The sequence below is a fragment of the Drosophila arizonae genome, chromosome 2 (genome assembly GCF_054131065.1).
Source record: "Drosophila arizonae isolate 15081-1271.41 chromosome 2, UAZ_ARI_1.0, whole genome shotgun sequence".
Taxonomy (NCBI): domain Eukaryota; kingdom Metazoa; phylum Arthropoda; class Insecta; order Diptera; family Drosophilidae; genus Drosophila; species Drosophila arizonae.
The window spans coordinates 19,682,082-19,704,260 of record NC_142922.1 but is presented as its reverse complement, the minus strand read 5'-3'; the positions used below and the strand labels follow the sequence as shown (position 1 = coordinate 19,704,260).

Genomic DNA, 22,179 nt, shown 5'->3' with positions numbered 1-22,179 from the left:
CGTGTTTTAACGCACTGCCAGTTAACAGCCACCTTTTGCTGTGGTGTCAAAATGCTTTTTTCTTTCACATTTTTCACGCGATTTATGCGCCTTCTTGTGGCATCAGTTGCCACGGCCAGTGCCCATTTCCTCTCCATTTTCACCCAGTCGCCTCTTCTCCATGCCAGCCGGCTGTTATCGCCCCATTCTCGTCTCGTCTCGGCCCGGTCTGGCTTTGGCTTGGCTCGGTGTCGCTCGCCTGCCACTTGGCCAAGATCTTTTACATGCAATACATTCTGGCGCCGAAGCAACAGGCAAATTTTCGAAAGGCTCCTTTTTTGGCTGAGTGTTGAAACTTTGATGAATGCACATGAAAGTGCGAGATTATTATATGGATATGCATACGTCTGTGTGTGTGTGCATGAGATAATGCGAGGGCTATTCAAATTTGAAAAGAGCTGCTGCAGCGATTAAGTGCGATTACGTGAGGCCACTCGAGATGAGAGAAACAAGTGTTGAGAAGATTTTAAGTAAGTCCGCATATATAAGGCAAGAATATGTGATGATAAGCATACCGAAATATTATTAAGTTACGAGAAAAGAGTTACAGAATATTTCATGGTCAAAAAAAAAAAAAAAAAAAAAAAAAAAAAAAAAATGTAAAATGTTCAACGGACTTTTTATTTGTAAATAATAGAAAGCGCAAAAGGTTAGATTTAAAAAATTAGAATTTAAAAAATCTTATTTTTTTTTTTTTAATATATAGTTTATCATAATGAAATTCTAGGCCCTCTATACGTTAAACAAATTTTTGACTAATTAAATTAATAAAATATACTGAAAATTGAGACCGATTCTGGACTGGAGGTATGGGGTATTACATATATCGACATGTAGTTAACAAATAAATTTGAAGATCCTGTTACAGGGTATTTTTGTGTGCGCCTAAGAAGTTTGCCGTATTAAGTTTTATTTTGCCCACATGCAAATAAATAGGTAAGCAATACGTTCATGAGAAGGCGTCCCGCTTCGACTCCGAAAGAGTGCTAAAAGTGCCGCAATAAAAATCACGAACACAATCGTTAAATTTGTAGGAAATAGTGTGAAAATCGACATTATATACATATGTTTGTATGTGTTTGTATGTATATATGGTGTGTAAGGTGTGCGCTTGTATGGGGCTAATATGTAAAATAAATGAAACTTTAAATGGCACTGGTTGAAATTTGGACGGCTTAATGCTTGAACGCTGGTACAACACAACCGAAGACAGTTTAATTACGGCGTGAAGTTGCGAACAGTCCGTTGTTTTGTATTCAGCCGACCAGTGCATCGTCGCACCGTCACACCGTCCCAGTACGGGCCTCGATCCAGCAACCGCTCTCAGCAGACGCTCCACCAGTTGCCAGCATTTCTAAATACATGGTAGTTAAGTTTTAGGCCTTTGTTTCATAGACTTTTTCGCGATTTGTTACCCCGCTTTGATGTGTTTTTAATGCAAGCGTGAATCATAAAATCACTGCTTGATGGTGCTCGAGTCAGTTTGTGTAGCTATACATGCATTTGTCGAGTCATATGCGGCAATGTGATTCTGGCTTATAATAATGCATTGCAAATTTCCCACACGTTGGCCAATAATTTGGCCCTGCGGGATCAAGTGTCAGCCATTGGCTATTTTGTCAAGCTGGCAGTTATTGGGGATCTCAAATTATCCAGTATAATACGAGGGTGTTACGGAATGCATACACATGCATACATATGTACCTTCGGTAAGGCATAAGCACATGTATATGTAGAATACCTTCAAAAATTAAAGTGTAACTAATTAGAAATATAAAATATCGCAAGCTGCCCATGTGTTCAACTCGTTTCCATCACATTCCCTCGATGTATCCATCAATCTTACAAATCAATTGCCAATCCCTTTCCTGCATAACCATCTCATTACACGAAAAGACATTTCATTAGTTGGCAATGACTAATTACTTTGAATTACGATGGACTGCCAACATTTTATAGATTCATCAATCTGGGAATTCAGGCTTCATTTCGCTGGGTCGCGGCGCCAATCGCATTCGATGCAAAATGCAAAACTGCGCCTCTACAGCAGAGACCCCATGCCGCTTAAAGACCCATCAGCAGTCGAAGACGACGGGGCCAAATGATCAACTGCCAGGCATTCAAATAAATTAATTGCAGACGAGCAGCGAACAAAAATGCAACAGGTATGAAAATTGCTTCATTAGATCGTTAAGGCAGAAGCAATAACAACTCTTTCGGCTGTTCACACACAGCAAAAGCTAAACGATAGACTGTCTATCGTGACACGAAATCATCGTAAGTAAGAGTATCATCAGTATCATATTAGTATCAAAGTACATACAATGATTATGTCAAAAGAAAAGCCATAGATTTTTGATCCTCTTAAGTCTACACACTCTTACGCATTCTGATTGATATAATTTGAGTGCTCCAACTTATACCTTTACAGATTTTGATATAGATCGGTCTATGGTTTCAGTTTGCACTCTTAACGTCGAATGCGTGTTATTGTGTTTGATCGTAACGTGAAACGGAAATCAGACACGCGCCCATCTCTATAAACAAGAGATCGGCCCAGCTATCGGCCAGCTGATCGCTTTATTAAGCCGAAAACAAGTTGGCAGCAGCCTGGGCCGTATTTTAAATCAATAACCTGGCAATTAAAATCCATGCGGTGGTCCCATAACACGGCCTGGCCGCAACGCCGTTTAATAAAGTTAGCATTTGTATAATGTCTTGTCAAAAATTTATTGGCATTTTTTCTTAACGTTTAAGAGTTTTCGATAGTTGCTGTTGTTGTTGTTGTTGTTGTTGTTGTTGCGATTGTGATCTCTGGTATGCCGCTTGAAATGGCTTTAGCTGACCGCCAACAGCGATTGCAGTGGACATATTTTGAGTCTGCTGTGGGTCCCCATTGTTATTGTTGCTGCTGTTGCTGTTGTTGCTGTTGCTGTTGTTGCTGTTGCCGGGGGGGTGTTGACAATTAAAAGACATGAAGCGATTGCCGATTCGCTGGCAATTGCCAGCATTCATTTGGCTTGATTGCCGACAGTTAACAGTGCGATTGCGATCTGATAGGCTGGCAATTGCATAGTTTTCACCTTTTGCCTCATTGCGAATTGATTAACTTATGCAAATGCCCAACTGTTACCACAGATCTCCCCATGACAAAAGGCGTTGCCCTGCACGTTCTGCTCCTCTCAGTCAAAAAGGAAAAACCAAAAAAATCATACAAAATACCGAAAGCAAAAACCTCTCCTCAAAATTTGTCTGTATTTCTAATTTCCATCAAGCGGCGCTTTGTGGGCTCTGCGACGTTGACTCTGACTCTGACTCTGACTCTGCATGGCAAAAGATTCTCATGTTTTCCTTTTTTTGGCCAGCTCCAAAGCGACTCCGATGTCGTCGTCGTCATTGTCGGCGGTGTCGGTGGATTTTCAATTTCTAATGTAGTGCACGTTACGCCCTGAAGCGATTTTTATTTTATACTTTTTCGACTTTACGGGTTTTATTTATTTATGCTAGAGCTGGGCGACACTGTGGCAGAGAATGGAAAACTTTCCTAAATATATTTTCTTAATATACAAAAGCATATGAAAATTAAATATATATAAATTATATAGTATTTTATAATAAATTCTTTGAGCAACAAATATATATATATATATATATAGTCATATATTCAAGCTTAAAATTGACTCTCTCCTGCTTTAAAATATTTATTTTCAAAACCTAAAAATTTTGTATAATTTTGATTATTTTATTAAATTGACATTTTTCCACTAAATTCAGAAATCACTCCACTGTGCCACATGGCGCCCTGTCCAAGGCTTCAGACGCCATTTGATGACAAACTTCAAATTCAAAATGTTTGCATGCAATATTTGTTGTTGCCTATTTTATGATTGTTGGCTGCTCCAGCTGGTTGTTGGTGGTGTTGTTGTTGTTGTTGTTGTTGTTTGGTCGTGGTGGCGGTGGTGGTGATGGCGTTGCTGCACACTTTTAGTCATCACCATGTCAGCGGCGCAGACAGCGATCCAAACAATCAAAATGATATGCAAATATATGTAAGAGTACCGCTACGAAAAAGGCGTGGGTTAATTGTGACTTTATCATACGACGGCCAAAAGGAACAATGAAAATTCGCAATCGAAAGGAAAAAATCAAATTTATTACAAATTTAAGCATAGAAACCAACACGACAACACCGGCCCTGGCGACGTCTCTACCGACTCGACTCTTCTACGACTTCAACTTCAACTTCCACTTCGAGTTGAACAGAAACGATGGCGATGCGGCAAGTTATAGATTTCGTCATAGTTGCGGTATGGCTAGATATGAATATCTGGAAATAAACCTGTCAACCGACACCAACGCCAACCGGCTGTGAACTACGAACTTGCGGACCGCCCAGTCGGCGGGTGGGCGGCGCCAAAACTAAGCCACCAAGACGCTGAAATACATAAAACACATTAACACAGCACTGGGAACGGAAATGGTCGCATGCATGTCAAGTTTTCCCATAGCAACCAGAAAGGCCCTGCAGTCGATTCGAGATTCGAGATTCGGACTGAAGCGTAACATATTCCAAAGTTTAATGCAAACAACGGCATATGCAGCCTATGAACTACGAGCGGTAACAGTAACTGCAGCAGTAAATCTAACCGTAACCGAACTGCATCCATATCAGACACACAACTCCTGCCTGTAGAGCAGACGAAAGCCGCGACCCACATATTCGGCATCGGTGCGAAAGGGCAGCACAATGGGACCGGCGGCTATATCCCTCACTGTGGCATGCATGGTATAATCCTCAATCTCGATTCCATCGTTCAGCCGCTCCCCGCACAATCGCACCGAGTTGATGGCTATGAAGTCATCCGGGCAATTGAAGATCCCAGCGCCAGCCTGGCCATCGGGTACAAGATCGTTTTCAGCTGAAAAAAAAAGAAATAAAATCGATTCCAGATCAGGCTCTATTTTTATTGTCTTACCTTCATCCTTATTGATGAGCTGGAAGTCGGGCTGATCTCCGCCTTGCTGTTCGGTGCTATAGCTAATGCTGCACACATTCTTTGACCTGGCCAAGCATATTGCATAGTTGAGATTGTTCTAAGCATGAAAAGTTTATTTAACGGTTAGCGATTTCTTAAGTTTTGATTAGAATATCAGATACTGACCAGATAGGTTGCCTCGCGGTTGTCCACAATGCTGCCAGCCACATCGTAGTTAAATGACTTGATTATACCCTCACCGTCTTTAAAGTATTGCAGGCAATTATCCGGCGCGAGCTGATCCTCAAGTTGACTGATCATGATATTAAACGATCGTCCGCCGCTTGAGACCTTGACAAATACCGAGAGATATACCTTATTCTCAGTGGAGTCTCCAACGTGCACATACACTACACAATAAATAGAAGTGTAACTTCAATGGAAAATTCTCTCTGATTTCCACTTCCTCTTCTCTTCTCTCTTATTTCCTCGTACTACTTACGGTGTTGGCCCGTATTAATGCCACAGAGTATGGGTACTTGGAAGTTGGCATTGTGTCCGGATATGATGAACTGATCGTCTAGACAATCGCCATCTGTGGGGCGACTGAGCTGCAAGTCCAAGAAACAAGCTCTACATAGTTCTATATCAAATATATATATATGTATGTTGGGACATTGGGAATACAATGGATATGCCAGTACCTCGAACATTTGGAAGTCCAGACGCAGCTGCTGCACCCCTTGTCTCAGATTTATGATCAGCACACAGATCATCATTTCGCGCACCGCCTGTGGATAGTTGGGACTCTCAAAGTAAACGATCTGCTGGCTGGTAACATCGCCACAGCCGTTAACAACTGAAAGCGAAAGTAGTTGGGTCGGGTACTCGACAAGCCGCAGGCAAACGCAATATCACTTCACTCCATGTACTCACAGATGCAACAGGCTCCGACACCCTCGGCACATCGTTCGGTGGGTATGCCGCCCAAGCTTTGGCATTCGAACTCGTGATAACAGACACCCTCCATGGTGCGAATGTCGCCCATAGAAACGCTGCACTTGGTGTTGGGAAATTTGATCACCTCGAAGAGACTTAAGAAGCCCTTACCCTTAGATTTGGGGGCACCGGGTTGTTTTTGTATAAGATTGGCCTGGATCGGCGATCCATAGATGAGCTGCTTAAGCTTATTTCCCAGCTTGGTGGAGAATGTCTGTGGCTGCATGATAGAGGTGCGGGTTGTGGCTGGAGTGGGCGGCGGAAAAGGCCTCATCGAAGGCCTCACCGAAGGCTTTACCGAAGGCTTCACTGAGGGCTTAGCTGATGGCTCCTCCGTTGGCATAGCAGTTGGCATGCTAGTGGGTTCACTTGGTATTTCAGTTGGATCAGGATCGGGTTCCATTGAAGTCGGGCGCATTGGTATGGTTGGCTCGGGCTCTTCGGGTTCCATCGGCTCTGCCGGCGCTGGCGGCATCTCTGTCATTGTTGGTGGCATTGGCGGTGCCATAGTCATCTCCTCTTCCTGTTGCTGTGCGAAACTCTGGAGATGATTGCCTGGCTGGTAGCGCAGCGTATAGTGATAGCCAATACCATCAATGGTCATGCCACCAAGCCGTTGCGGAGATCTTCTGGCACTGTCACGCCTACTCTTCATCACGCCCAGTGTCACGAAATCGCGACTATCGTCGGCGCCAGCCACGCCCACATAATAGAGCGTCAAAATAAGAGCTCTTATCAACGCATCGCGTTTTGACAACATTATTAACGGAACTCCACTTAGCGACTGCCTTCAGATCTTTCCAAACGGCAATCGCTGCTGGGGCTTCGTTTGTTTCAGCTTCAGCAGCAGCAGCTGCCTCAGCCCCTGGCTGCCCCAGCTACATGTTTTCTTCGGCTTTATTAGAGCATTAATTGTGGTAGCCACCAACGATGTTGTCGGTTGTCAACACTGTCATCGTAGTCGGCTTTCCCGCTTTTCCCATCTTGGCTGCTGCACAACCTTCACTTTTGCAGTATTTTCTTACGTTCCTCAGCGATCAACCAACAAAGTCACGCTATTGTGATCGCAAATATGTTCCACGTTGACTGCTTGGCTATGGTAGTAATTCCGACTGTTGCATCCATTGCTCTATGGCAGCGACTCTGGGCTGCCAAGAGGCCAAAAGCATGGTGACATCAATTATCCCTTCCTTATGCACATCAGCATTGCCGAGGCTTAGACAAGAGAATAAAACAAGCTGAGAAGGTGAGTTGGCACAAAACTAAACTGAGCAAGACTACGAGATGAACTACCAAATTCATTACATCCAAGTTTTAATTATGGAGAGTTACTGCACCCCACTCTGGAGCTCTCGACCAGAATAAGTCGTAACGTCTCACTGATGTCCTAATAACACACAATAAATTTGGACTTTGCGGACTCTAATTATTCATTTTAATGACTTTTGGTTTCACTTCAATGGTGCACAGCAAATGAGCTCAAAACTTTTTCGAGTATTTTGTATTTGTTTCCGATCAGATATCAATTCATTGACTAAATAAACAAGTAAGAAAGCTCTAGTCGAGACTGCTCGACGACGAGATCCCCTGAACCCTTGAAGCAATAGATATTTCAATAATTTTTCGCGTCTTTCAGCTTACACAAGAAACACGCACACACACACACACGCACGTACGCACACACAGGCATACACACACACACACGCATACAGACACACATACACACACACACGCATACACACACAACTTCAGCTCGTCACCCTGATCAAGAATATATATATACTTTGTGGGGTCTGCCACGCCTCCTTCTCCCTGTTACATACATTTCAACAAAACCATTATACCCTGATTTCCCATTAAAAATGGGTTCAGGGTATAAAAATAAATATTACTCAATATATATAGCAATGGATTTCTAACTATAAAAAACCATATTTTTCATTTATATTCAGTGATTTTTAAATAATTATACTCAGTTATATGTATAACACATTACATAGACATTTGCATTTTGTAAATAAAATCGTGTATTCATTTATTTTGATGTCTTATTCTGTAACCATAAAATAAAGATCTGTTGAAAACTGAAGTCGCTTATCAAATAACCAATTTACTTTCACTAAATATTCGCCAGAAGGCCAAGCCACTGGCACACTGTCATAACGTATGTAAAACCCATCAATATAGTATGAGCCCTACAAGCAAATATTGAAGTAAGCAATTACATTATGTAAAGAAAGGTAGTATTTGACTTACCAATAAGGGACATCTGGTATTAAAATTGGTATAGTTCTTAAGCAAATTGAACACCATTACAGCGACCGGATTATATGGTTTCTTAAGAAACCGACAGATATCAATTGATGGCTTGTACAGCCAAGGCTTGTAACCGTTTGCTTTGAAAAATATTTGCGATTCAGCATGAACAGTTTTCGTAGTATGCAGAAGTGTAACTTGAAGATTCAAAATAGTCTTGTTGCGATTGATTGCTCGCAGACGACACATGTCCACAGTAACCCAGGATTCATTATGGGACTTGCAGACGGCATTCGTGAACTTGTATTGACCTGCATTCTAAATTTGGAAATACACTTAAACTGTTTTATAAATTTAAAAAATTGTAAACCTACACTGAATTGGAGCATCAAGCTAAATTGAAGAAGGCTGACAGTAAATAACGTACTCTTCATAGCTGCGATGTAGCTCAGCAAAACATACCACACTCGAAATATTATGTTCAGTTCAATCTTAACTATTTAAAAATCAATGTTCACAGTAGAATTATTTCACCGAAAAGGTAGTACTTTGTCCATAACCCTGCATTATATAACGATACCCAACTCGAAAATGGAAATTTAATTATATAAACAATTATATTTGTAATGCATCATTACACTATCTAAATACCCGGACGGATCATTTATATTATAAAAGGTAAACAAAATGTTTTATTGGGGACAGATACATACTCCAAGCCATGCAAAACTCTGCTTACTGCATAGAGTATATACAATGTATGTATATACACACATACATTATACAGTCCAGTCTCGATAATTCGTACCCCGCTTAATCGAACAGCGGGCAAATTCGAAAAACAATTTTTTTCTCAATAATTCTCGATAATTTGCCATTTCGAATTACCGGGATACCAGATACATCAAGTTACATTACAAAATCGGAGCGTTTATACAGGCGGCTATAGCTTTTTTAACATTATATGCCTCGCCATTTAACATTAGATATTCAAAATATTATTGGTTGAATAAATTAGGTATATATAAAAAACTTGGCCCTTTTTGTATTCAATTGGTTTATTTATAGTATCATCAAACAATGGATTCGTTATATCTAACTACAATATTTATAATATCTAAAATGAAACAATCGCGTACCCCCTCACATTTTTATATTTGTTTGTCAAATGCGCAATTATTTACATATATCTGCTGCCATGCTTTTCAGATAATTCCAGCAACACATTAAGCGTTAACAGCTGCAAAAGTTTATATTATCGTTGTTATTTTTGTTGTGGGCTGTGCATAATAATACCAATTACAGTTGGCGTCAACAATTAACAATTTTAACCTTGTTGTGCATGATGCATATGCTTCTCCACTGAGCTGCTCAACTACGTCGCGACGATGATCACATGATGATTGTGCTGCGGATGATCGTGATAATGATAATGCACTTGCAATCGCTCATGTGCATAAAAAGCTGCTAAATGATGTTTTGATTTCTGCTTCAGTTTCTCTTGGAGCGAGACCCAAGTGCTATTCGATCGTTTTCGCAATTAAGATTAAAGATAGATAGATTCGGACATATATAATACGTATTGCGATCAATTGTAAATATTGTTTACCTTTCCATGATTGATGAAACTGTCTAAGGAAAGTGAATAAAAACTTAAATCCCAAAATGGCAATAAAATATTGAAGTCATCTATGCGTTACACATTTCGTGACAAATTTATAATAGCCACCATAAATGATTATATTGATTTCGATGGCATGAGAGCTAAGCTCCATAGCCGCTCCATAGACTGCTGTCGGGCTTAAATGAGTCAGGCTGAACATTAGACATTGATATTACCCGATGTGGCCAATTTGCATACTCTATTGCCGGCACCACTCTCATTAGGCACTATTAATTATGAAAGTTTTAATTGATTTCGAATCAACTTATGCCTCAATGTTGCAATCGCATTCACAATTACATTCGCAATCGAAACCGATTCGAGCAACGACTCGTCGCGTCGTTAGGATTTAATTTATTTGAAAGTAATTGTCTCTAACTTGGGGGCTTGCTGGTATTTGCCGCGACGATCTCTTTATGACTCTGAGTTATTCAACTGCTGAAGAGCACTCAACTAAGTACTACAGCGCACTAGTCGAAACCAGGAAAACGGGTTCGCATATATTTACTACTCTAGAGGTTGAAACTAAGATTTGGAAATCTATAATCGCTGTGAAGTAATCTAAGTAAATTACTAATGCATATTTAAATAAGAATTTTGTTTGAGAATATCGTAAAAAGAACAAAAGCTGTCGTGAGAGCAAGAATGAAATATTATAATTTTATATTAACCTTATATCAAACATTATATTATAAATTATGATACTCATGAGCAGATTAAAAATTTAATAACAATATTCTAAGCTCATAAGAAAAGCATCAGAGATCATAGTTGATGTTTGCGCAACACTCCAGTATTTGCATTCAGCGGCTGCTCCGACATCTCTGGCAACTCTTTGAACGCCACGAAGAGAACACGTAGAGACAATTCCCATCCATTAATTGAATCAAATCGAACGTTACGCATGCGTCACGCCAAATGACAAAGGGAGCCGCCAATGCTTGGATGCAATAACTGGGAGAGGCTCACACATGTGCTCCTCTGCTGCCACAGATGATGAGCATGACCAGGCCAGACCCAGACCCAGACCAGATCTGGCTGGGCCCGGTCTGGGAGTCCACTTCAGACAACGGACAGCGGACAGCATTGTGTGCATTATGGTTATTGCTATTATGTTATGTATTTGTATGGTCAAAGTGGGAAGCGCAGTTGGAGCGCAAGAAGTGGCCAAGTGGGTGTAGGAGTAGGGAGTGCAGGTGCAGATGGAGTTGGCGATGGAGACTGGAGGCTGGAGGCTGGAGGATGAGGCTGCTGGAAATGATCAGTAAACCGGGTGCTGGGCACTTGGCAACCGGCGAATCAAACCGTGCTAAAACCCACTTAATTGACATTTAGTGGACACTCGAATGCGAATTCAAATGCAAATGCTGCGCCATGAGCAGCCGCCACAGCAGCTGCAGCCAAATGCAATCCGAGTGCCAAAGAGCCGATGCACATCAGCTCTATAAGTAGTATGCCTTTTCGACTGCTGTCCATTTACCGAATGGGCTGGCATTCTAATGCGACTTCAGCCCCAGTCGCAGCCACGCCAATGATGACGTTGATAATGAGCATGTTGCCTGCTCGTTGCCTACTCGTTGTTGCTGCTGTTTGCATACCCTAGCCCAGGGTAATGTTACTTAGTCACTTGAGAGGCAACGCCTAGCAGGAAAGAACTTACAGGATGCGCCAGTCAACCGAACTAATCTACTATAGTTTATAGGAAAAATTATATGGCATGGTAAAAAATTTACTTCGTATTTGTATAAACATATAAGAGTATTGAATATTCGCTTTAAATGCGTTTATTTTCTGCTGTTGTTGTTGTTCTAGCCATGATTTCTGAGGATGCAGCAGCAGCAGCAGCAGACATCATTACAATATAATTGATGGGTTATAAACCGGTAACGGTAAATCGAAAAAAAGTTCTTTTTAGCATTTTGGCTTTTTTGGCCAACGCAAAGCAAAGTTTTCTCGTTTTCTATTTGGAAATTATTATTGTTCCATTTGACAGCTGGCAAGATGTGCGTATGCACAGACCTGGATATGGGACGTAATGCCACCAAATCGGGTGGGAATTGTCCGTATTTGCAAATAGAAAACTGTTTAACTTATGCGGCATGTTGCTTGGGCGTTAGTCAACTGTGGCATTTGGGATCTGCTTAGAGATCAGAGAGTCTACTTATTGTGAAGTGAAATTGAAGTGAAATGCAAAGGTAAACAAACTTAGCCAGTTTCAATGGCAAAGTCTTCGACCGTCAAGAACTCGACCTGCATGCCATCTGAACCATATCGTCCAGTCTCCGTAGGTAACGATTCGTTCCAATGTCATTTCTGCTAAAGCAAAAGCTGACCGAGTCAGTCACTGAAAGTGTTTCGCTTATATCGAGCCACTTGAGCAAAAACTTCAAGAAAGTTCAAAACAACATTTGCGGTTACGGTTCTTTAGACTTTTTGTTTTTATTTTCGTTTGATTTTTTTCCTGGTCTTATAATGACGTCTAAACCGCAGCTGTGTCGGTTGTTTTTATCGTTTCCTTCCCAATGTTGCATGCACCACAAACGAGCGAATCGACGATCGATTTGCAGCAACTTGCTATAAATGGTGCGTAAATTAAATGTTTTATTATTCAAATGAAATGGGTAAAAGTCTGGGTCAACACGTATCAACTGATGCGCTACTAAGTAGATATAAAATTACAGAGGCATTAAATGATAAAATATCTAATAATCTAATCACTCAGCAAATGCGAATGGACAAGGAAATAAAATTATAAAATAATATGAAAATAATTTATATTACTAAATATCTACAATTATAAACAAGAAAATTGCTTCCATTTTTTATTTAAATAGATTAATACAAAAATAATATTTTATAAATATTAAGGTATTTTATATAATTTTACAGCTTCATTATTATTCTCTTTTTTATTTAAATTTATAATATTTGATAAATATTATAGTATTTTACATATTTTTTACAGCTCTACATTAAGCGTAGCGCACCGAAAAGTGAGTTTCGACCTATTAATATCTTAGTTGGCTAATTCTATGCCGTGCAAAACTTAACTCGAAAGGATGCGAGGCGGAAGCTGGCTTCGGGTGCAGCTTCGGCATTGGATTCATTGTTGCCGCGGCGATTGCCTTTGGCTCTTTTTGGCAACATGTTGCGGCAACACTTGTCGGCCGGCCGGCAGGGAGACAGTTCCTTTGTTTTGGGCCAGACTCGGCTCCTGTGCGTGGCTTGCGGCTTAGCTTTGTTACTGGTTTCTTGTTGCTTTTTTCTTGCAACTGCCCAAAGCGCTCCTCCACACAACAGCGCATTGATCAAGATCCATAATGAGCGATAACTGCAGTTGAGTTTTTGTTGCTGTTCGCAGCGGGCTTTGCTTTTGTTTCGTCCTGAGATTGAGCGCGCTTTTTGTCGATGCATTAGTTACGTATCTTTCGGATGCAGAGCAAACATCCGCATATCGCATTGGCCACTGCTGCACGTAGCGGCATTTTGTTTTTTTTTTTTTTTTTTTTTTTTTTGTTCGGCTTTGTTTATGTCTGTGGCGCTGCAAAATTAAACTGTTAACTTGCCATGTTTAGCTGCCATTGTTTGCGGCCTGTCCAGACATTGTTTGGCTGAGTCTTAGCTCGTGGGTAACATATGTATGGATGTCTTGTAGCTGTGTGCTCGAGTATGTGTAGCTACATATCTGTATCTGTATCTGTAGCTGGTATCTGTATCGCTATCTAATCGCTTTCTAATGGCCTCAGCTCGCCTGGCGATCTATGTTACCTGTCAGCGGCGCTTGTTTACCTAATAGATTTCAGGCTACCAATTTTTTGTTTATTTATCTCTCTCTTCTTTTTTTTTTTTACTGCTACAGCCGCCAACCCATTTTAAACATTTTAATAAATTTTTGCTGCCATTTTCCCCCTCTCGAGCTGGCCTTTAAACTTTGCTACATGGAAAATTGCATGTTGATCGCTGGCTCGGCAGCAGCAACCTTCAAAATTAAGTTGTTTCGATTAGTTATTTATTTTTTAATTACCTGCAGCTCTGATGGCAACTACTTTTTTTTGCAGTGGCCGTAATTAATTACCAATTGTAGTGTGATGAACTTTAAGCGAATATTGATAGTATTTACCTGTCTAGATTTAGGATTTAGGCAGACAAATTGTGCATAAATCAACTGATTGTCTATTGACTTGATTTATCGTGAGAATTTAATGCAAATTGTAACCCAAATTTGATCGAACTTATTGCTACTCCTTTATCTGAAGAAACTTGTTTTTAATTGCTAGTTGCAATAAAAATGTCTAAAACCTACTTAAAGGCTTCAGCTGATCAAAATAATTATGCCATGTTGTAGATTTAAATGGGTTATCCATTTAATATTATATATTTGAAGTCTCCAAATTTATTAATTTTATTTATAATTCAAAAAAAATTTTCAGATAAATGCTGTCAGCTTTCCAATAACCAAAAGATTTTAGGAAAAAAAACCAGCAGCTTCAGCAGCTTCACGCAGGTTCTCGTAACGTATATGAAACCCATTAATAAGCTCGATCTCTATCTTTCTTTTTCTCTTAGAATAAAATAAATGTTTTATCACTTGACTAAATATTCTCATGGATGTGCAGAAAAGTAAACATATACGGAGTATTATGGGCAGACTTCTCTGAAAATATGATGGGTATGCATGTGAGCAGGTGAATGCATTTCCGTCAACTTGTTTTACTAAATTATGCAAAAATGATTACACTCAATATGTTAGAGTCATACATCAAGCATTTAGCAACTTTCTACATCTGCATAATAAATTGAATACATCAGAAACTATAAATAATTGCCAACAACTGCAAACAAGCAACAAGTTCAGACGCCAAATGAAGAAATTTTGTTAGAATTGCGATTTTTGAAAAATGTATGAGCGTGTGCGTGTGTGCGTGTGCGTGTGCGTGTGCCTCCCAGCGAAGGCTAATGGCCTCAACAGAAAACAACAACAACAGCAGCTAACAAGTTGGCCAACTGTGCGAGACAAGTGCAGGTAACACCAATGCCTCGCTCACCTGGTGGCACCCTGTACAAAGCAAAGCTACGACTAAGCTCACAGGTAAATCACAAGACAACGGCAATAACAAACCAAAAAGCAGTTACAGAAAAAAAAGGCAAATTAGTTGTTAGCTGAAAAAGATATATTTCTGTTTATAATTATTGACATACTATTATAAACTTAATTAATTATAAGTTCAGTTTAAAATTTATATGATATTACTTAGAATTTATTTTTATTATTTATCTTAGCTCAACAAACTAAAAAATTAAACTAGTCGACAACAATTGTAGCGTATAGAATACTCCACCAGGCGGTTGCCGAATGGCCCAAGTGTGTGTGCCACAAGCCAGGAGATGACCGCGACCGCGACAGCCGAGTCGGCAGTGGCAGACTCTGAGGTAGAGGCCAGGCAATCGGCCAAACTGTCAGCCATGGTGCGTTGTGTGCCAAAAGAGCAACCGCAGCAACAGGCAATTGGCAACTGGCAACTGGCAACTGGCAACTGGCACTGGCAAGCAGCAGACATTGGACATGGACAGCCGACAAGCGGCAGGCAGCAGGCAGCAGGCAGCAGGCAACAGTCGCAAGTCAAGTGAATGGCCAATGACCACCAAATTGGCAGTAAAGCATACAAAAATAACTTCAAATGGTCAAAAGGTTAACAAAATCAAGCAGTGTGCGCGCAAAGAACACGATTTGTACAGCGAATACAAGCAGGACTGGGTGCAGGCAGAGCTTGTTCCGGGATGTAGCTGCAGCTGTTGCCGCCAGTCAGCCAGCAGCATGTGCAACATGTTGCCAGCATTCCGTCAGTGGCGTCGACGGTTGCCGCTGCCGGGATGCTGGGCAGCATAATCCCCCAGCCGATGCACAGCTAAAAAAATGATTAATGAGTTGCCTCATTACTTCGCGAAAATCAATGTCGCGCAATGCACTGCGCCCGGCCCGAAGGAGTTGGCCATGTTGTCGCTGGGCCAGTTGCCGTTGCCGTCGCCCGTGCCGTCGCCGTCGTCGTCGTCGTCGTCGTCGTCGCCTTGTCGCATAATAAATCGATCATATTTTTATGGCAGACTCAAATATCAAAATGTCAGCGCTGATTCTGATCAACTGCGACAATCTGCTCCTGTCGCACACGACGCCGCGACGCCAAAAGATGCTGCAGCAGCGCCTCACATGTGTTTGCCGGCAACCTTGGACCGCCGTGTGCTCTGTGATCGAGTGACTGACTCCGACTGCGACTTTGACTTCGACTTGGGCTGTGACTCTAAATCTGAATCTAAAGCGTTGTGAATCTTGCGCGCTTTGTGCTTGTGTCTTTGCCTTTTTTTTTTCTTTTCCTTTTTTTTTTTTTTTTTTAATTGCCGTCGCGCGCCTGCTTCCAGCGCTGGCTGTGGCTGCGGATCTGGATCTGCGCCTGCTGTGGTGCTGACTGATTTTATTTATTAAACTGTTGACATTCTGTTTACTCGACTGGCGCTTTGCCTCTTTTGATTCCATCACCCGATATCGATATCAACAGCTGCGCTGGCGCTTGCAACGCGTTGAATTTATTGCGGCTTGTAGTAATTGATTAACTTGATCGCAAGCTGCGATTGATTGTCAACGGTTCTGCTTTAAAGCATCGCTTATACTCGTATAAGAATATGTGTATGGCATACATTTATACATATAAATCTCAGTTACTGTTATATACAGTTATATCAATTTGTTCAATATAAGACTTATATAGAGCATATGGAATGACCATTTCGGTTTACTTTGCCACCATATATTATATATTATTTATATAATATTAATGCTGTTCAAAAAGAAATTCTTTCTTCAAGATTAAGGTATATTTTCGTACTTGAAATTATTCTGTTAAAAATAAAATAAATACTAAAAAATCAGAACATCCATCTATTCTAGATTCTTCTTAGTAGCTAAGTCAGAAAGTATATATCAAATTATTATATTGCCATTATATGCATTTTTATAGATGTAGGCAGCAAATCAGCTTAAGTCTGGCTATGGAAAAATTGACAGTAATTAAACCTTCTCTTTAACCATATTAGCTGTTCGATCTGCAAAAGCTTCCATAAAAATAAATATATATATATATATATATATATATATATATATATATATATATATATATATATATATATATATATGTATATATAACCTTCAGATCTATTATATTAACAATTTCCTTCTTATAAAACACCGCTCATAGAGCATTGAACCAATACTACATAAAATACAAACCTTAATCCAACGGCCGCTGCTATAGCTTCATATGATAATCATTGAGGTGAAAGTGTGATATAATAAAGAGTATTATTATCAATGCGCTTTGAATCAACACAAAGTTGAAAAATTATTATCATCAGACATAAAATATTTATTTTAAATGGAGCACCGTTGTTGTTGTTGCTGTTGTTGTTACTGTTGTTGTTGTTTCTGTTGAGGGGCCAATAAACTGAAGCGATTGAACTCTTTATCGCTGGGGTTACAATGTCAACAGACTTGGTCCGAGTCAATATTGTAAATCTATAAAGGCGGATATATAGTAATGCCAAATCGAACTAGCCCAAGGTGTGGAGCTGACAAATTTATGATCTTTATCAAAGCATGCCCAGTTCAAGTTTACTTTTCCCACATGGGCACAAAAAGAACGAGATATCTATTTCAATTAGAGAAAATATACTAAACGAAATTTTAAAGTCGATAACATCGAATGAGCTGGTTTGGCAATGGATGTTCTGTTGTTGTTGTTGTTGCTGCTGTTGTTGCTGCTGTTGTTGCTGCTGTTGTTGCTGTTATTGTCGGCAGCAAAAGACAAGTTGAATGGCATTGCAAATGCGCAACAAGAGCTGTGGCCAGCGGGTGGAGCAGGTGGCCGGGGTTCCTTCATCTTCTTTGGCTTCCACAGAGCGACAACAGCAGCCAAGTGCTAGCAGCAGTTTGATTGTTATTGCCAATGAATGAATGCACTTGCTAACTTCGTCTGTGAGGATTGTCTGGCACTGGCACTGGCACTGGCTCTGACTCCAACTCCAGCTCCAACTGCAACTCCAACTCCGAGACTCCAGCTCAAACGCCAGCCAGCAACAGCATCATCTCGACAACAGCGCCAGGGGGCATGCAACACATTTTGCGGTCTGCTGCTGCTGTAGCTTCTGCTGCCATTGTTTTCACTTGTGCTGCTGCCCTTTGTTGTTGCGTAAGCCCAGGGGGGTGTGTTGATATTATTGTTGTTCTCCTGCTGCAACTGCTGTTGCTTCTGGTTATGGGGCATTTGGTATTTACAAATGTGTTTGGCAATGAATTTGCCGCCATGCCACAAACAACATTTCCGACTCCGCACCCATTTAGATGCAACTCCAACTCATTCTCGCTCACATTTTCACACTTTCCTTGGGGTGGGAGAGAAACTCGTTAGCTGTCTAGCAGCAGCTGCTCCCTGGCAACGGATATCCCTTGAATTAATCCATGTTTTGCTGTCGCACATATGATTTATTGATACTTCCTTGCTTACGTACGAGTAGATATTTGCTTGATCTGTTAAAGTCGTCTGTTTGCATGAATTTAATATACATTTAGAACTCCACTCAGTATTAAAAAGTTAAATTTTGCATATGTGAAACAGGGATCCAATAACTTCTGAAAATAAAATGCAAATTAAGTAATTGTTTTTATAAAAACCTAATTAGTTCTTTATATATGACTCGTTCTCTCATTCTTATTCTCAATTTATTTCTCTTATTTCTAGCTCTCATTCTCCCATATTCATATTCATTCTCATTCTCATTCTCATTCTCATTCTCATTCTCATTCTCAATCTCATTCTCATTCTCATTCTCATTCTCATTCTCATTCTCATTCTCATTCTCATTCTCATTCTCATTCTCATTCTCATTCTCATTCTCATTCTCATTCTCATTCTCCTTCTCCTTCTCCTTCTCCTTCTCCTTCTCCTTCTCCTTCTCCTTCTCCTTCTCCTTCTCCTTCTCCTTCTCCTTCTCCTTCTCCTTCTCCTTCTCCTTCTCCTTCTCCTTCTCCTTCTCCTTCTCCTTCTCCTTCTCATTCTCACTCTCATTCCCATTTCCATTCTTATTCTTTCTTCTCTTTTATATTTCTTGCTCCTTAATTTAATTATCTCTCTCATTATCTCCTTCTCCATATTGCTCTCTTCGATTCATGCAATAAAATTTACGTGCTGCATATTTTACAAGGAGAATCCGTTGAAATTTCAACACCCTTCACATACGTGAAACCAAAAATTTTGTTACGCGCTGAATGTCCATTGTTCTGGTGCTCGACATCGGCAGCAACAGCAATATAACCACATAAATTAATGTACATACAATACTTGTGTTCGTACTCGTACTACAGCCATAATAACAAGCGATGCAGCGGTGCAGTGTCGACAGCAGGAATCGCCACTTCTTCAATTGATTTTATAAGAGGCAGCACGAAACGGCTTTGTTGGTGGCCAACGGTCAGAGCAGGAAGGGATGTGGATCGAAGCGGAGGGGACTTTTGGAACAATGGACTAACGTATAACGAGAGGTATTGTGTGGTGCCATATTGAATGAATTGATATTGGTATTGAGGTATTGGAGCATTGGAGCAGCGGGTATTGGGGTATTGGCCAGCGGCAGAGAGAGGGAGACAGAGAGAGAGAGAGCGCAAAACAACATATTGAAATCGTATCAATTGAAACCAGTTTCGATGTCGTTGTTAACACATGTTGGTCGGTGCCTAAATCTGCAATCAATTGGCAGACATATAAATTTTCAAATGCCAGCAGCAGGACTTCGTTGGGGACAGAGTGCTGTTGAACGACTTTCAGTAGGCCTTGGGTTTAAAGTTGGGGCAGTTGTTGTTAACTGTTTAGCCAGACTCATTTTTATTTCGTAAGTCAACGAGCAGTAAATAAAAAAAAATTTGAAAAATTCAAGTGGTTGCACAATGTCAAACCTTCAAGATGTACCGCTTGCCGCGCCAGAAACTATGCCAACAGCCGAACACGACACAGCCGGAACGAAATCCAATTCGCTGAAGCGCTTCTTTAAGCTTGGCAGGAAGTCCATCACACCAAGTGATTTCAGCGAGGATCAAATTGACGTGGAAGACGAGGCCAAGGACCCTGTCAAGCCAGGCAGCATAAGTCGTTTTCTCACTCGACTTAAGGGAACTACGAAAAGTAACTATCCTACTTTTTAATCTATTGCAGCCCTACTTAAATATATTTTTTATTTCCCAGGCACTGTGCAGTTCACAGAGCCTGACGTGTCCGCTTCCAGCACTGTCAGCCCGGCCGTGGAGGAGGCTACCGACAAGCCGGTGCCAAACGTAAAGCCCACAATTAAGACATCCATATCTGGCTATTGGAAACAGCTTTTCCACCGCCAGAAGGCGGCCAATCGGCAGGAAGAGAAACCGGCAATGGATCAAAATGCGCCAGAATCACCTCAGATACCGCAGGAGCAGCAGTCTGATCCAATCCAGGCCGAAGACGGGCCCATGATACCGTCGGCAGAACCGTTGCCCGAGACTACAGATATTACTGAGCCAGAAAAAACAGCGGATAATCATTTAAACTGCATTCCGGAGATTCTCGAGGAAGTACAAATGCTCGCTATTTCCGATGATGTTTTGAATGCCTCGAACGAGGAGACCGATTAATAGGTTATAGCTGTAATCTATTTAAATTTTCTGTTATCCAGTTTGTAAGAGCCTGCCAGCCTTCTGCCACCCACTCACCATACATTTTGAGGAATCGAAGCATATACATATATACACAGACACACACCGTAGTACACATACATACACCCACCCACCACACACACATTAAATACATTAGTTCTTCTGCAGTTCAGCTTTAACTTGAAACCCAAATGCTGAATAAAGCATATTAAGAAAAAATCCAACACATTGTTTAATTCCATTTAACTACTCATACAACCCCCAACAATTGTAAAACGATTCCAACTTGGCTTGGTCAGTTCACAAAGTTCAGTTAAATCTGTCGTTAAAGTGTCTGCCGGTTCTAATTTCGCCCCTTTTTTGGGCACTTACCGGCTCCAGGTTAAAAGGTGCTGCATAAACCAGACGAAAGTCTTCGGCAACCCCAAAAGAAGCCCTAAAATGCGACTCCCTTCGGTCTCAACGGAACATTTTGCGCATGTGTTAAATTGTTAACTCTCATTGATTAACTATATAATTTACATAGAATGTCAAAAGGCGCATCATCTTTTATTTAACATTAAATTGAAATACTACTCATAGAAAGACATATGAGTGAAGTATTTTTTAATAATTCATTATCTACTCGAATTATAAGTATATGTGTTCTAATATTGAGAGACAGTATTTTAAATCACACACACTGAAGATTTGAGCTCAACTGTCTCTCTGTCTGTCTGCCTAACAAAAGAGAAACTACATAAGATCATTTAAATTGTCTATATATATGCAGCATTATTCATTTGGTATTTATAGTTGAGTAAACCGAAGTTAGAATGCTTGCAGCAGCAGAGAGTGCTCCCATTGGTCACTTGAGGCCCTTGAGCTCTACCTGGCGCTCTTTGAGCGCCCATTAGAATTTGAGTGAAAGTAGCCCTATATAAAGGTGAGAAGCTGCAGCATTTCTTCAGTCGCCCAGACCTGGTGGAGGTCAATCGTGCAGTGCAGTAAAGTAATGTGAGAAGCATTATAGGCTTTCGGGAAATACTTTGAGGAAATATTTGGAGGAAATACTTAGCAAGTCTCTAGTATTGAAATATGCTTTTTGCTAATATTTTTCCCTGCATTGGAGTAGATTATAACAAAAGTCATAGATCTAAAAAATGCATAGATAATCAAAACATTCATAGGGAACTTGAACTAAGAGTAAATCACTGTTTTTTATGGGACTTTTGCTCAGGGCTAAGAACAAAATACACAAAGTCTACAATAATATCATATGTATATGTACTACTTGGAGAGTCTCCAAAGCAGAAACTTGTTGCATTTTGGACAAACAGCTGGAAATTATTTACAAACAGAACGCAGCAACTGCGCAAACTCGACTCGGCACCAACTGATAAGGACGGCAGTAAATATTTACATGAGAGCCGACCAAAACAAACACTTGTTGTATCGGACCGTCAAGTCGGAAAAGCGGGAAAGCCGCGTCAACTGCAAAATGCGAAGTAAACATTCGAAATGCGCATGTTCCGGTTTCA

At 40.6% G+C, this 22,179-nt stretch overlaps 2 protein-coding genes and 1 long non-coding RNA gene across 3 annotated transcripts; 1 reads left to right on the top strand and 2 right to left on the bottom strand.

Moving 5' to 3' along the window:
• Positions 1-4,172: 4,172 nt before the first annotated feature.
• LOC149270541 (uncharacterized) lies at positions 4,173-7,366 on the bottom strand. The gene is made up of 6 exons (XM_089461764.1): positions 5,952-7,366; positions 5,720-5,874; positions 5,518-5,626; positions 5,202-5,425; positions 5,016-5,133; positions 4,173-4,958 (listed from the first exon to the last, which is right to left on the bottom strand). Exons 1-6 carry the CDS (start codon positions 6,772-6,774, stop codon positions 4,708-4,710), a joined length of 1,680 nt encoding a protein of 559 aa, XP_089317890.1. The 5' UTR covers positions 6,775-7,366; the 3' UTR covers positions 4,173-4,707.
• A 659-nt stretch (positions 7,367-8,025) lies between these two features.
• On the bottom strand, positions 8,026-8,796 carry LOC149270540 (uncharacterized). The gene is made up of 3 exons (XR_016271606.1): positions 8,645-8,796; positions 8,271-8,588; positions 8,026-8,209 (listed from the first exon to the last, which is right to left on the bottom strand). It is a non-coding gene; the product is annotated as an uncharacterized LOC149270540 (long non-coding RNA).
• An 11,001-nt stretch (positions 8,797-19,797) lies between these two features.
• Positions 19,798-20,883, top strand: LOC149270539 (uncharacterized). Its single transcript, XM_089461730.1, has 2 exons — positions 19,798-20,156; positions 20,217-20,883. Exons 1-2 carry the CDS (start codon positions 19,922-19,924, stop codon positions 20,636-20,638), a joined length of 657 nt encoding a protein of 218 aa, XP_089317856.1. The 5' UTR covers positions 19,798-19,921; the 3' UTR covers positions 20,639-20,883.
• Positions 20,884-22,179: the final 1,296 nt, after the last annotated feature.

What these genes read in the sequence shown, in the direction of transcription:
- LOC149270541 (XM_089461764.1), bottom strand. Translation starts at nt 6,774, where the DNA reads ATGTTGTCAAAACGCGATGCGTTGATAAGAGCTCTTATTTTGACGCTC. An exon ending in TGTCGGAGCCTGTTGCATCT is followed by an intron (nt 5,875 to 5,951) that starts GTGAGTACATGG and finishes TTTCGCTTTCAG; the next exon opens with TTGTTAACGGCTGTGGCGAT. An exon ending in ACCGCGAGGCAACCTATCTG is followed by an intron (nt 5,134 to 5,201) that starts GTCAGTATCTGA and finishes TTTCATGCTTAG; the next exon opens with AACAATCTCAACTATGCAAT.
- LOC149270539 (XM_089461730.1), top strand. Translation starts at nt 19,922, where the DNA reads ATGTCAAACCTTCAAGATGTACCGCTTGCCGCGCCAGAAACTATGCCA. An exon ending in ACTTAAGGGAACTACGAAAA is followed by an intron (nt 20,157 to 20,216) that starts GTAACTATCCTA and finishes TTTATTTCCCAG; the next exon opens with GCACTGTGCAGTTCACAGAG.